This window comes from Halichoerus grypus, chromosome 9, assembly GCF_964656455.1.
Source record: "Halichoerus grypus chromosome 9, mHalGry1.hap1.1, whole genome shotgun sequence".
NCBI classification, from domain to species: domain Eukaryota; kingdom Metazoa; phylum Chordata; class Mammalia; order Carnivora; family Phocidae; genus Halichoerus; species Halichoerus grypus.
The window spans coordinates 17,627,381-17,640,249 of NC_135720.1; the positions used below are offsets into that span (position 1 = coordinate 17,627,381).

The window sequence follows — 12,869 nt, forward strand, 5'->3', positions numbered from 1 at the left end:
CTTCGGCCTCTCTCTCTGGGAAGGCTTCCCATACTCTCCTCACTGGGGCTTAACGGACTTTGTGTGTATACTTAATACACTAGGTAGTACTATTCCAATCCTCAACCATGCTGTCCACTTGTCTTTCTCTTCCTGTCAAATACAAACCCCTGTGTACAGGAACTAGCACGTAGTAGGGATTCAGTAATGTTTGCACAACAAATGAGTAAAAGAAGGCTCAAGATGGCATTCTTTCACCTATACCCTGGGTCAAAAGTGCAGGTAAGAAATCCTTCTAGGAACTAATCATGCAATGCTATTAGCATTATATCAGTAATAGTCCAGTCAGTAAGGGATGATAGAGGCTGTGGTGTGGTACAAAGAGGGAGAGGAACAAGAAAACAGAATAAAGAGATATTCTACAGACATTCCATCAATAGAATTTGAATTAGAATTTGGTTGTATTAAAATACTGCTTTCCAAATGAGTGTCATCGTCCGATGACTGACTATAGTGCTAAGAGTTGTTTGTTTTTTTTTTAAGATTTATTTATTCATTTTAGAAAGAGTACGAGCCGGGGGAGGGGTAAAGGGAGACGGCTAGAGAGACAAGCAGATGCCCCACTGAGTGGGGAGCCTGACATGGGGCTCGATCCCAGGATCCCGAGATCATGACCTCAGCCAAAAATTAAGAGTCGGACACTTAACTGGGCCACCCAGGTGCCCCAAGAGTTTTGATAAAATAGGTAACTGGTAACTTAAGATTCAAATGGACTCGAAACAAAGTGATGGGCAGCCTATGACCTCCATCAGTTGGCTTAGGCTAGAGGTGGCCCTCAGTCCAGATCCTACTCTCGAACCACAGTAAGGGCCAGGATCTTTCTAACCCATCCATTATATAAGATCTGGCACTAGCGCAAATGATTCAAGGAGGAATTAACATGTGATAAATCTCATTTAGTAAGTGATGGACGTCCCCTCTTACCCCCATTTCCCGGAGGTTACTTCCAAAAGCAAAACAAAAACTGGTGTTGCCAATCTAAATGCCAATCCTTAACCCAGATTTCATTACAAATATCTTTACTTAGATACAATCAGCTAGCAGGGGAAATGTGGTACATCCTGTTTGGTATTCATGTATTGGGTTGGACAAATAAATTTGCCATTTTTATAAGCCAAAAGCTAGTAACTCCAGTTTCACCTGACTCAACCTAATAAAAGAAACAACAAACCAGAATGTACCCAAAAGCTACCTTAAATTTTTTAAATGTTAAAAACAGGTTCCCCTCAGCTTATGTAGTACCTGGCTATTTTGTCATTATTTTATTTTTGTTCACGTGGCCCTCGACATGCTCAGGAGGGTCTGTCGGCAGCAGCCTCGACTCTCTGTAACCGTACAGACCCGTGAAGACACAGATGTGCCCGGTCAGTCTGCCAGGTACGAAGAGCCACATCCGCAGTGACTTCCGGGCCGGCCACGAGGGCGCTCTCCACCACCACCCGCCCGGAAGCCCACACCCACGTGCTCGGTGAGTCCACCTCACAGCACGGCCTGGCCCTAGATAATTTCAGTACAATTCACAGCTTATTCTTCCCAAACAGTAATCCCAAAGTAAAATATGATCACCGAAATCATACTGGACACACCCTTAAACCCACTTACAGAATAACTAACCTTCTGAAACAAAAGATGAACTGATTATGTGTTTGGTAAAAGCATAACTAACATATGCTAGCTGCATTAAGCTCGTTCTGACAACCCTAGCCAATCTGCTGTAATACATCAACATTTGCTAGCATGTTAATGACATGTCCAAAAAATAGCACTTCCATGGGAACGCAAGTATTTTAACAGTTAATGGAAAGGTAAAAGATCTAAACATAAAGTAATAGAAACGGGCTTTCACTGGGTATTTACTTTGGGCCATTTAATTCTTGTAACACCTGTATGGGATAGATATACTTGCCCCTGCTTTCCAGATGAGAAAATAGAGGCACAAATTGATGAGACAACTTTCCCACAGATGCAGAACTCACAGGTGATAGAGCTGGACGGGAACCCAAAGCCTGTGTCCAAGTCCAGCTTAACCGGCTCCCTCCCCTAAGCATGCTGGGCAAGGGCAAGCACCGGTTTTCCCTAGGACAGAGCCTCCTTCCGGGCTAACTTGTTTCAAGAGGATGATGTTAAGGCACTCCCAGAAAATATACGCTTCAAACTTTGGCCTCTGTCCCAGGGAGAAGGCTGGGGATGAGAGGGTGGTGTGGAATTAATGACAGAGTCATCTAAACAATGGTTCATGGTCAGCTTACATGCAGTTAGAACAAAATTCATCTTTCTCAAGAGACTTGACTATGCGTGTTGTTCCAATGGATTGGTTTTGCCTCCTGGACTCACCATAAGCTGCAGGTCTAAAGAATCATTACTTTTACCCTTCTAAAGGGGAATTTTAATATGTCCCTGTTTTACTAGCATTTTAGTTTCAAAATCACTTTTATTGAAATTAAGGGTAGTATTTCTTCCTGTACCTTCCCACCCAGCCAAATAAAAAAGAAATTTACAGAAAGTATCTATGAAAGTCTGAATAATCATCTGAAGGCTTCAAGTATGCATTAAAAGACCAGAATCAATAAAAGTTATTTTTAACATAGTTACATTTAGAAAAATTGAGAAAAGTGGTCATTATTCTGGCACCATGTAACACAGCAAGGTAGAAAGAATTGCTGATAACTGTCCCACAGATGCAGGGTATAAATGCCCTCTGGCAAATCACTGCTGACCATATTTCTCTTTCTCCTGGTCATATTACAAGTCAAAGGAGTAAGGCTTTTCGGTTTAAGAAATAAAGAGCTGAAGCACACATCCAACCATCCTGTATTCAAGCCCAGCTAAGAGAACCATCAAAGCTTCAACGAGCAGAACCATCTTTTAGCCACAAATCGAAAGTCACCTTGCCAATTAGAATTCTATTAAGCTGAAACCCATATATTAAGAGTTAGGGGAATATATCCTCTAGGAAAAGAGATATAAAGAAAAAATGTAAACACCATTAAAAGCAAACAGTTTAGGGGCACCTGGGTGGCTCAGTTGGTTGGGTGTCCAACTCTTGATCTCGGCTCAGGTCATGATCTCAGGGTCGTGAGACCGAGCCCTGCGACTTACTCTCGCCCTCCCTCTGCCCCTCCCACTTCCTCTCCAAAAAAAAAAAAAAAAAAAAACACGTGCAAAGAGTTTATCCAGAAATATAAGTTATTTTTTTTTTTAAAGATTTTATTTATTTATTTGAGACAGAGAGAATGAGAGAGAGAGAGAGAGCACATGAGAGGGGGGAGGGTCAGAGGGAGAAGCAGACTCCCTGCCGAGCAGGGAGCCCGATGTGGGACTCGATCCTGGGACTCCAGGATCATGACCTGAGCCGAAGGCAGTCGCTTAACCAACTGAGCCACCCAGGCGCCCAATATAAGTTATTTTTATGCTTGGAATCTACCCTCTCTTAAATTTCCTTGTTAAAAACCAATATAGAAGAGAGATAGTATAAGAAAGTCAACCATTTTCACAGAAAACCTTTACTGTACCTATAATGCCAATTCTCATTCTGTGGTATATGTGGATCTTCACACAATTTATGCATCCAAAATATATTCATTCAGAGTAAGCAAAATATGAAAATCATATTTTTTGTAATTGCTAGGAGTATCTATGAGTGGGAGAAAATTTTGTAAATTCATCATGTGTTACCATTAAAAAAAAAAAAAAGTCTTCTTATGGGGTCAGATTTCCCCAAGTGAGGAAGCTAATGATATTGATTTATATTTTCTTCTAATACCTTTGAAATATAAAAATAAAACTTCTTTAAATTTTAACCTATACACCTTGTCTGGAAGTTCACCCTAGTAAAGGAAACATATTCAAAATAAACACATTAAGATAGCCAATTAAAAAAAAAAAAAAATCTGGTTCAACCCATAATACCAGACTCTAAAAAGAGCATCAATATATGGACACCCCTTGAATGAGGATAGGTCAGTCTGTCCATGAAGGCCTACCCCATTTGCACGGGCTCTCCTCTCCCACCACATTCTGTGTTAGGTGATTAAATCGTGAGCCTTTTCTTTGGCCATAATAGAAATCAAGCCATTCACCACAAGAACCATTAAAAAAGTAACTTTGGGGGCGCCTGGGTGGCTCTGTCGGTTAAGCATCTGCCTTCAGCTCAGGTCATGGTCTCAGGGTCCTGGAACTGAGCCCCACATCGGGCTCCCTGCTCAGTGGGGAGTCTGCTTCTCCCTCTCCCTCTGCCCCTTCCCCTGGCTTGTGATTTCTCTCAAATAAATAAATAAAATCTTTAAAAAAAAGTAACTTTGTGGAATGCTCTCCTGGTTTTCTGCACATTATCTTTTAGGAAGTTCTAGTGTAGACTAAAGCTGTGGCAAGCTCTCCTTTCAAAATATCAGACCTGGAGCCTCTGGCTTGAGGGCAATAGTTTTAAGTAAGGCAGGTGAGATCACTCTGAAAAGCTAAGTAAAACCTGTCTGACAGTGGGGGGGACAAGTTTACGAAGCCCCAAAAGGATTTAACGGTTTTGCAGTACGTGAACCAAAACATCTCATCATACGGGGATATTTTAGTTGAGACCTTGAAAGTCCTCAATCAAGGAAACACTTAAAATAGTATTTTGTTAGAAGTGGAAGAAGTGATCACTTGACATTGTGTCTCTGTTGCCCAAACTCTGGGACACAGTTCAACCCACGGCCCTCCTGTGCCTCAAACCAGGTTAGAGGCAAAATACATTCAGAACTGGCTGGAAGCAAAAGCTGTGAGGAGACGCACAGGTGGATGAAAGGTGTTACTATGCCTCAGCTAGACCGTTGGAGCGCTCCTTGCACAAATCCTTCCCCACTAAATTTCCCCAAATGTAGAAGATCAATTATAAAACGATGGCTTGCGTTACAAAATAACTCGCTTCACGAAACATTTTACCATAGTTGCTTCATCCTAGTGAGGAGCTCCGGATACAGAAACATAATTCCATTTTTTTCTGGAACACATTTTGTATCAAGTGAAACAAACAAACAGGGACCAAAATAAATCTCTGCAATGGACTCTAAGAGCCCCAGTGCCTTATTATCCTTGTTGTCGCTTTAATTTCTCTTTATCATATATTTTGAAAAATAACTAAAATCACATCATAATGAAACAATTTACAGCTTGAAATTTTTGGAGAGATGTTTCACTGTAAGCCTTTTCATTAATATTTAAGAACCAAATAGAGATCACCAACTTTTACCTACCAATTTTGTAGAAACACAAAAATTATGATTTACTAAAACTCCTTGAGTAAAAATCTATAAACCCCAGGACAACAGAGAGCATTTCATTAAACGTCTTCTTAACCAGAAGGTAAATTGAACCTCAAGGCACAAAGTTGAAAGCTTAAAATGAGAACTCTTACAACTCCCCCCTGCAGGAGGCAAAGGAAAACAGAATTTATCAAAATAAAACGAAAAATATTACAACAAATGTCCAGATATTTAACAAGGAGTCACGTTAAGTACTCAAACCAGAAACTCTTTTTAAAAACTCCAACACTCGCAACAGGAGTTTGTTATTAATGAGAAACAGCAGAGAACACATTCTCCTCTGGCAAAGAGAAAGCTATTTTTCACTTCCCCTGGTAACTATCTTTAGTACTTTACATTCTTGGAAACCAGGAATGTGAATATGGATTTATTGTGAAGCAACACGCAATTATCTAATGTCAGTTATGGGGGTGGGGGAGTCGACAAAATCAATGCGAATGAAATCCTAAAGCACGACAGGCATCAATATAGGGCATTGAGTCTCGTGACAAAGGGCTTGTGATCCCTGAAACTTTCATGGCCTGGACATTCCCGACTACGGCCAGTGGGCTATTTACATCTCAGTCTAGAAAAGAATCAATAGAAAGCTGAAAAGCCCTGGCTCTTGCACAAAAGATAATCAAAGCGCCTAACCCACAGCGGCTGAAGTAGGACACAGTGGGAATTATCTGAAATTAATTACTCTGCTATCAGGCGAATGTAGCATTATTGAGAAGGAATATCTTGGCTGGAGTTTCTTGCTGAGTCTCCATAAAAACATAGGACAGGCTAAAGTAGGGTAGGAAGGGCGAGTGTCACATACACTAAGATTGCAAACAAGTTCAAGCAAACTTCAATGCCAACGGTGGTCAGCTGTAGGAATGCGCAGCGTGACTAGAAATGGGTGTGGGTTGTTTGTGCAAAGCCAGCTAGCAAAATACGCGGGGTAAATAATATTGCTTCAGAAAACTCCACTGCTGAACGGCCTGTCTTCACCTACATCTCTCAGCAAAAACTCACTCTGGAGCTTCTGGAAGAATGTACTGGAAATGGAGGGTGCATATGGTATTCCTGGCCCTTCATCCAACTAGAACAGGCTGAATTCATTTTTGCGTCATCTATGAAGAAACGGTTTGCTAAGAAATTAATAATGTGAGTGTGTACATGACATCTCAAATCCGTGTGAGCACATGTGGGGGTGATTTTAACCCATGCACTGCTGGGTAAACTCCGTCAGGGCAGGGCCTGTCTCTCCTGCTCCTATACCTTTGTAACCTATCTACAGAATTAAGCCTGGTATACAGCAAGTGCTTGCTAGATGTCTCCTCAATGAACAAAGAAATGCTCAAGGGAATGAATGTCCGACTTCTAAGAAGTACCTACTTTCCTCTGACAATTTATACCAAGGTGATGGTTCTGATTTACCATCTGAAGACGGTAATAACCAAAAACCAAACCTGTAATGTCTTCTTAGCAGCTCGTTCAAAACCACTATTGTACTCAATTTATATTAACTTTTTCTAAACGTGACGAGCCTCTCTCCCTGCTGTCTGAGTGTGTGAGGTTTTACTACAGCCCTGTTTTTCTGACTGGATAGTCTTATAACCTCCCCCTTGACTCAGATGCTATTAATCAGGACAGTATACAGTGAGTCTGATACTAAAGGACCCACTATGGACAATTGGTGTCTTTGTGTTCTCCCCAAGTTGGGTTTGAATCGCATCAGTCCTGAGTTACTGTATTTATTCTTCATGATTCTTTAGGTTCATGATTCACATTTAAATTATGCTAGTCTTTAGGACAAGGGGATAAGAGACCCAAAAAAGGCACATTGAAATCCATGAACACGGTTCTTTTGATTACCTCATAGTCCCAGCACACAATGCTGGCTAGCATATGATACATTTATTACTATAAAGGGTAACGTCTCAGTCTCTCACACAAAAGCAAACCAAGCAGGGCTTTCAAATTAACAATCCCCTGGGGTTTTTTCTTTCTTTCCATTTTTTTTTTTAGCTGAAATGGAAATCTGGTCCTTGACTCAGGAAATCAGGGACAAGAAGGTAGTGGAAGGCTTGTATTTACTTCTGATAAGCCATCGTCTGTTGCTTAGATGCAAAGAAGGTATAAAGACAGAGGCTGTGGTCGTAGGACATGAAACATGCTCTCCGAGCAGCCAGGAAAGATGAACGTCTACATGCAACTTTGTCCACTAAGTATTTCCCGAACATGCCATATGAACTGGACACTCAGACACTCACTGGAGACACAAAGATAATGTAGCATGCCTTTCTCGCTCAAGGAGCTCACGATTCCCAAGGAGGCTAAAATGTGTCCGATGAATCCCGATATTCCAGGATAACAGTCAGGTTTTGTGTACAAAGCTAGTTTAACAAAGCGCAGAATAGGAAGCAATAAAATATACTTAAGGAGGCTAAAGGAAATTTCAGAGGAGATGGCAGTTGGACTTTATCTTGAAGGACACACAGAATTTTACCTGGAAAAACCTGGAGGAAGATATTTTAGGTAGAGGAAATTGCATGAATTAAAGCAGAGTGTGTGAAAATACAAGTGTGTTCAGTAACACAGGCAGGGTCCAGTGTGGATGGAGTGGAGGCTATTAGGGGCGGGGGGTGGCAGAGGAGAGCGGAGATATTGATTAAAGTCAAGACTCAAGACTCTTGCCAAAATGTTTGGAATTTATCTTACAGAACTGGAAAACCATCAGGCTTTTCAGAAACAGGAGACCGCAAGAAAAGAGGTATGGGGGCGCCTGGGTGGCTCAGTCGGTTAAGCGTCTGCCTTCGGCTCAGGTCATGATCCCAGGGTCCTGGGATCGAGCCCTACATCGGGTTCCCTGCTCTGCGGGAGGCCTGCTTCTCCCTCTCCTACTCCCCCTGCTTGTGTTCCCTCTCTCGCTGTGTCTCTCTCTGTCAAATAAATAAATAAAATCTTAAAAAAGAAAAAAAAAAAAAAGAAAAGAGGTATGTTCTGGAGAGATGACTAGCTCTACAGAGCATGGACAAGAAGCTAAGGATACGGAGGTAGAGTAGCTTCCAGATTTTAAGGAAGAAAGAACCTAACAAACAAAACAACTATATAATAAGTGAAAAAGGGTAACTCCCTCCATTCTCACTCCATGAAGCTGGATGATGGCATCACAAAATATCTGCTTGAAACTCTCAACTCTAATTCCCACGATCCCTGTGGAACTCCTAGGAAGCGCTGTTTGGTCACATTAAAATAGCATGAATAATAAAAGTCATCCAAACTGGAAAAGAAGTAAAACTGTCTCTGTTCACACATGACACGATCTCCTATGGAGAAAACCCTAAAGATTCTACCACACAAAAACTGTTAGGGGTAAGAAACAAATTCAGCGAAGTTGCAGACACAAAATCAACAATCAGTTCCATTTCTATACCCTAGCAATGAACAATGTGTAAAAAGAAAATAAGAAAACAATTTCATTTACAATAGCATCAAAAAAAAGTGATAAAATACTTGGAAATAAACTTAACTAAGGCGGTAAGATGTGTACACTGAAAATTACAAAACATTGCTGAAAGAAATTAAAGAAGACATAAAGAAATGCAAAGATACCCTATGTACACGGAGTGGAAGAACTTCATATTATTAAGATGACAATACCACCCAACTACAGACCCACTGCAATCCCTATCAAAATCTCATGGCATCTTTTGCAGAAAAAGAAAAACCCATCTTAAAATTCACATGAAATCTCGAGGGACCTGAATAGCTAAAACAATCTGAAAAAGAAGAACCAAGTTAGAGGGCTCACATGTCTTGATTTCAAAACTTACTACAAAGCTACATTAATCAAAAGAGTATAATATCTACAAAGGACAGGCATATAAACCAATGGAATAAAATAAGAGAGCCCAGAAATAAAATCTAGCATATATCGTCAATTAATTTTTGAAAAGGAAGCCAAGACCAATGAGGAAAGAACAGTCTTTTCAACAAATGGTTCTGGGAAAACTGGGTATCTATCTGCAAAATAATGAAGTTGGACCCGTACGTTATATCATATATAAACATAAACTTAAAATGGGTCAAACACCTAAACTTAAGAGCTGAAACTTAAAACTCTTAAAAAGAAAACAGAAAATCTTCATGATATTGGATTTGGCATTGATTTCTTGGATATGACACCAAAAGTACAAGTAACAAAAGCAAATGTAAACTGGACTTCAAACTTAAAAAACTTTTATGCATCAAAAGACATTATCAAAAAGTGAAAAGGCAACCCTAGAATGAAAGAAATTATTTATAAATCATGCATCTGATAAAGGATTAATAGCCAGAATATACAAAGCACTCCTACAACTCAACAACCAACAATAAAACAACCCAATTCAAGAATGAGCAAAGAACTTGAATAGACATTTCTTTAAGGAATACATATATTCTTATTAGTCATTAGAGAAATGCAAATCAGTCACAATGAGACACCATTTTACACCATTAGGATGGCTAGTAACAAAAAAGGGGGAAATTACAAGTGTTGGTGAGAAGCAGAAAAACTGGAACCTTCACACATTGCTGTCAGAAATGTACAATGATGCAGCCATACTGGAAAATTGTATAGCGGCTCCTCTAAAAATAAATATATAATTAACATGTGATCTAGAAATTCTACTCCTATATACATACTGAAAAGAATTGAAAGCAAGGACTCGAACAGATATTCATATACCGATGTTCATAGCAGCACTGTTCACAACAGCTGAAAGGTAGAAACACCCAAGTGTCAATCAACAAATAAATGGATAAAATGTGGTATATACCCTTACGGTAGACTATTATTCATCCTTAAAAAAGGAATGAAGTTCTGGCATATGCTGCAATGTGGATGAACCTTGAAAACATTATGCTACATGAAATAAACCAGACGCAGAAGGACAAATATTGTACTATTCCATGTACATAAAGGACCCAGAATAGTCAAATTTCATAGAGCTCGAAAGTAGAATGGTGGTTTCCCGAACTTAGGGAAGGGGAGTAACTGTTTAATGGTTATGGAATTTCTGTTTTGGATGCTGAGAAAGTTCTGGAAGTGGATTTTGGTGATGATGGCACAACAATGTGAATGTGCTTAATGCCACTGAATTGAATAGTAATTGAACTTAAAAATGCTTATAACATTAAATTTTAAGTTACATATAATTTACCACAATTAAAAAATAACACAGAATGAATAGAACTATTTTGACTGCAGATAAGTCCATCAAGAAAACTGAGTAACGTGTCAGAAGAGACCCTTCTTTTCAGATCCCAGTGGGAGCTGGTAGTTGGGGAAAGAAGTCCAAAGGCAGAAGTTGGCTAAAATCTACTTTGTAGTAGAAGCGGTCAAGATGCTCAGAGACAGTAAACTTACATTGCAGTTTGACGAGCCATCGAATGTTGGGTAAGAACCGTCTGGCCAGTCGGCAGGGTCCAAGGCCGCTGACTGCCGGTGCTGGGCCTCATACTCCTTGAGCTACAACAAGAGAAAATGCAAAGATTGACATGGAAATAATGGCCAGGGCTGTCAGAGAGAATGCTCTGGGCACCTTCTTCATGCCACTGCTGGGGACTCAGTGCCAGCCAAAGACAAGGTTCCCCAAACTGAGAGGAAGATGCACGCCCTGCCCTGTGAGTTTTCACCTACATCAAACTGACAGACACAATGGATTCTTTGTATTCTGTGTTCTAAAAAGAACCTTGATTTTCCCCTCCAAGATCCTCCAGCTTTAAAACTCATCTTTCTCAGTTCAATTGTAAGTTCAGAAACAGAAGTTGTCTATAGTTTGGCCTCTGAATTACCTCTCTTTGTGAAAGATACGATGTGGTGGACTACGGACGTTCTGGTGAAACAGAGGCGGAAGCCTGAAACTGATTTTCTAAGAGCACTTGCTTTTCTCTTTCTAGACTGCTTCAAGTTACCAGTTCCATGTTATCACCTAACAAACATTATGGGCTTTATTGCGGACCCTTGTGGAGGAGAGGAAAATAACAAGCTATCTAGAATATGTTCAGAGCCATCTACAGTTTGGGTTTAGAAACTCGGTTTCTACTTTCTGAAATAGAAAGACAAGTGAAACATTAGAGGAAATTGGCAAATTTAAGCAAACAGAAAGGTCTTTTAGAATGGCAAATGTGCGAAGTTCTAGGCATGTTTTCATAAAACACGTAGAATAACTCTGCAACACAATACAGTTAAGTTGCCACTATATTAAAATCTATTAGAAAGCAGTTTTTTTATATGAATTTCAGACACTGATGAAATCATGTTCCATAAATCAAGACACCAAAAAACAGAAATGATCTGACCTAACAGCCCAGGAGATGTCAGGACTGTCCTCAACCACTGGAGCTACGTGGACATGGCAAAGCCACCATGTTGACAACATCCCTCTAGGGAAAAGCAACTTTGCAAAGTATCACTTCTACCATGAAATTCTTTTCTGCGCATGCTTGTGACAGGAGACAGACGCGGGAAAGCAGACAGTATTGATTAATGGGTTAGAACTTGGCTGCAGAACCAAATATCAAATGGGAACCGTTGGGCAAATTACTTAACTCCTCTGTGCCTCAGTTCCTCTACCCGGAAAATGGGTGTGACAACAAACTATCTCACAGAACTATTACCAGAATTACATAAGATAATGCAACAAAACTCTTAGCACCCTGTACCAATGCAACAGACTCATTACGAGCACAGTGTTATCACCAGCCTTGGGGTTTCCAATAAAAGAGCTCAAAGTTCACATCAACTCCAGGTGTTTGAACTTTTGCTATTTGCTAATATCACTTTAATCTTTCTGGTACGTTAGGGGCATTAATATTGCTCTAATCTTTATGGTATATTTAAGTTATGTATCAGAATGCTCTTTCATTCCAAATGTACTGGTTTCTGAAATGTTACATTCTCCCTGCATGACTGGAAGAGCTGCCGGCTGAAAGACAGGGTTATCATTTGTCTTTTCCAAGTCTCTGCCATACTTTTATATTCTACCTTAGGCCCAACTTTGAGAAGCCACTAAATGAGCTTCATCTTTAATGAAAACAAAACAAATTCCTAACTAATCAATCATAACAGACTGAATATTTTTCTTCTTCTATCCGTCCCTGTCCTTCATCCACTCTGGGGTCTAAGAGAGAGATTCAAATTTGCACTCTATCCAAATTTACCTTGTTTTTTCATTTTCTAATTTTAAAATGCTATGTTTTCAAGTTATAAAATGGGATCTCTAATAAGAATTTGAAGTGCATTTTACAGGGGAAAAATGCAACCTGGTTATTTATTTATGTAACTACATTTTATATTCTACTTTGCTCCCAAAGAAGTTTTGACTTAAATATAATTTCATAGAAGACAGACAATTGATGATTTCATTTAAGAACTTAGATCTTTTGAAGCAAATGTACAGCTTTAAAACAATGACAGAAGTCTTAAAGTGTGCATGTGTGTGTATGTGCACACGCGTGAGCACATGTATCTGTCTCAGGAGGAAATACTCCTTTCACATCCTATTTTCTTTAGTCTCA

General features: G+C 39.8%; 1 protein-coding gene across 5 annotated transcripts in view; it reads right to left on the reverse strand.

Annotated features, from left to right (window-relative positions):
- Nucleotides 1-12,869, reverse strand: part of SASH1 (SAM and SH3 domain containing 1) — a 189,560-nt gene that overhangs the window by 55,516 nt on the left and 121,175 nt on the right. For all 5 annotated transcript variants that reach the window (XM_078054596.1, XM_078054594.1, XM_078054595.1 and 2 more), the window contains one exon: nucleotides 10,717-10,818. In XM_078054596.1, the coding sequence (XP_077910722.1) occupies nucleotides 10,717-10,818 (102 nt within the window). The remainder of the gene's footprint in view (nucleotides 1-10,716; nucleotides 10,819-12,869) is intronic.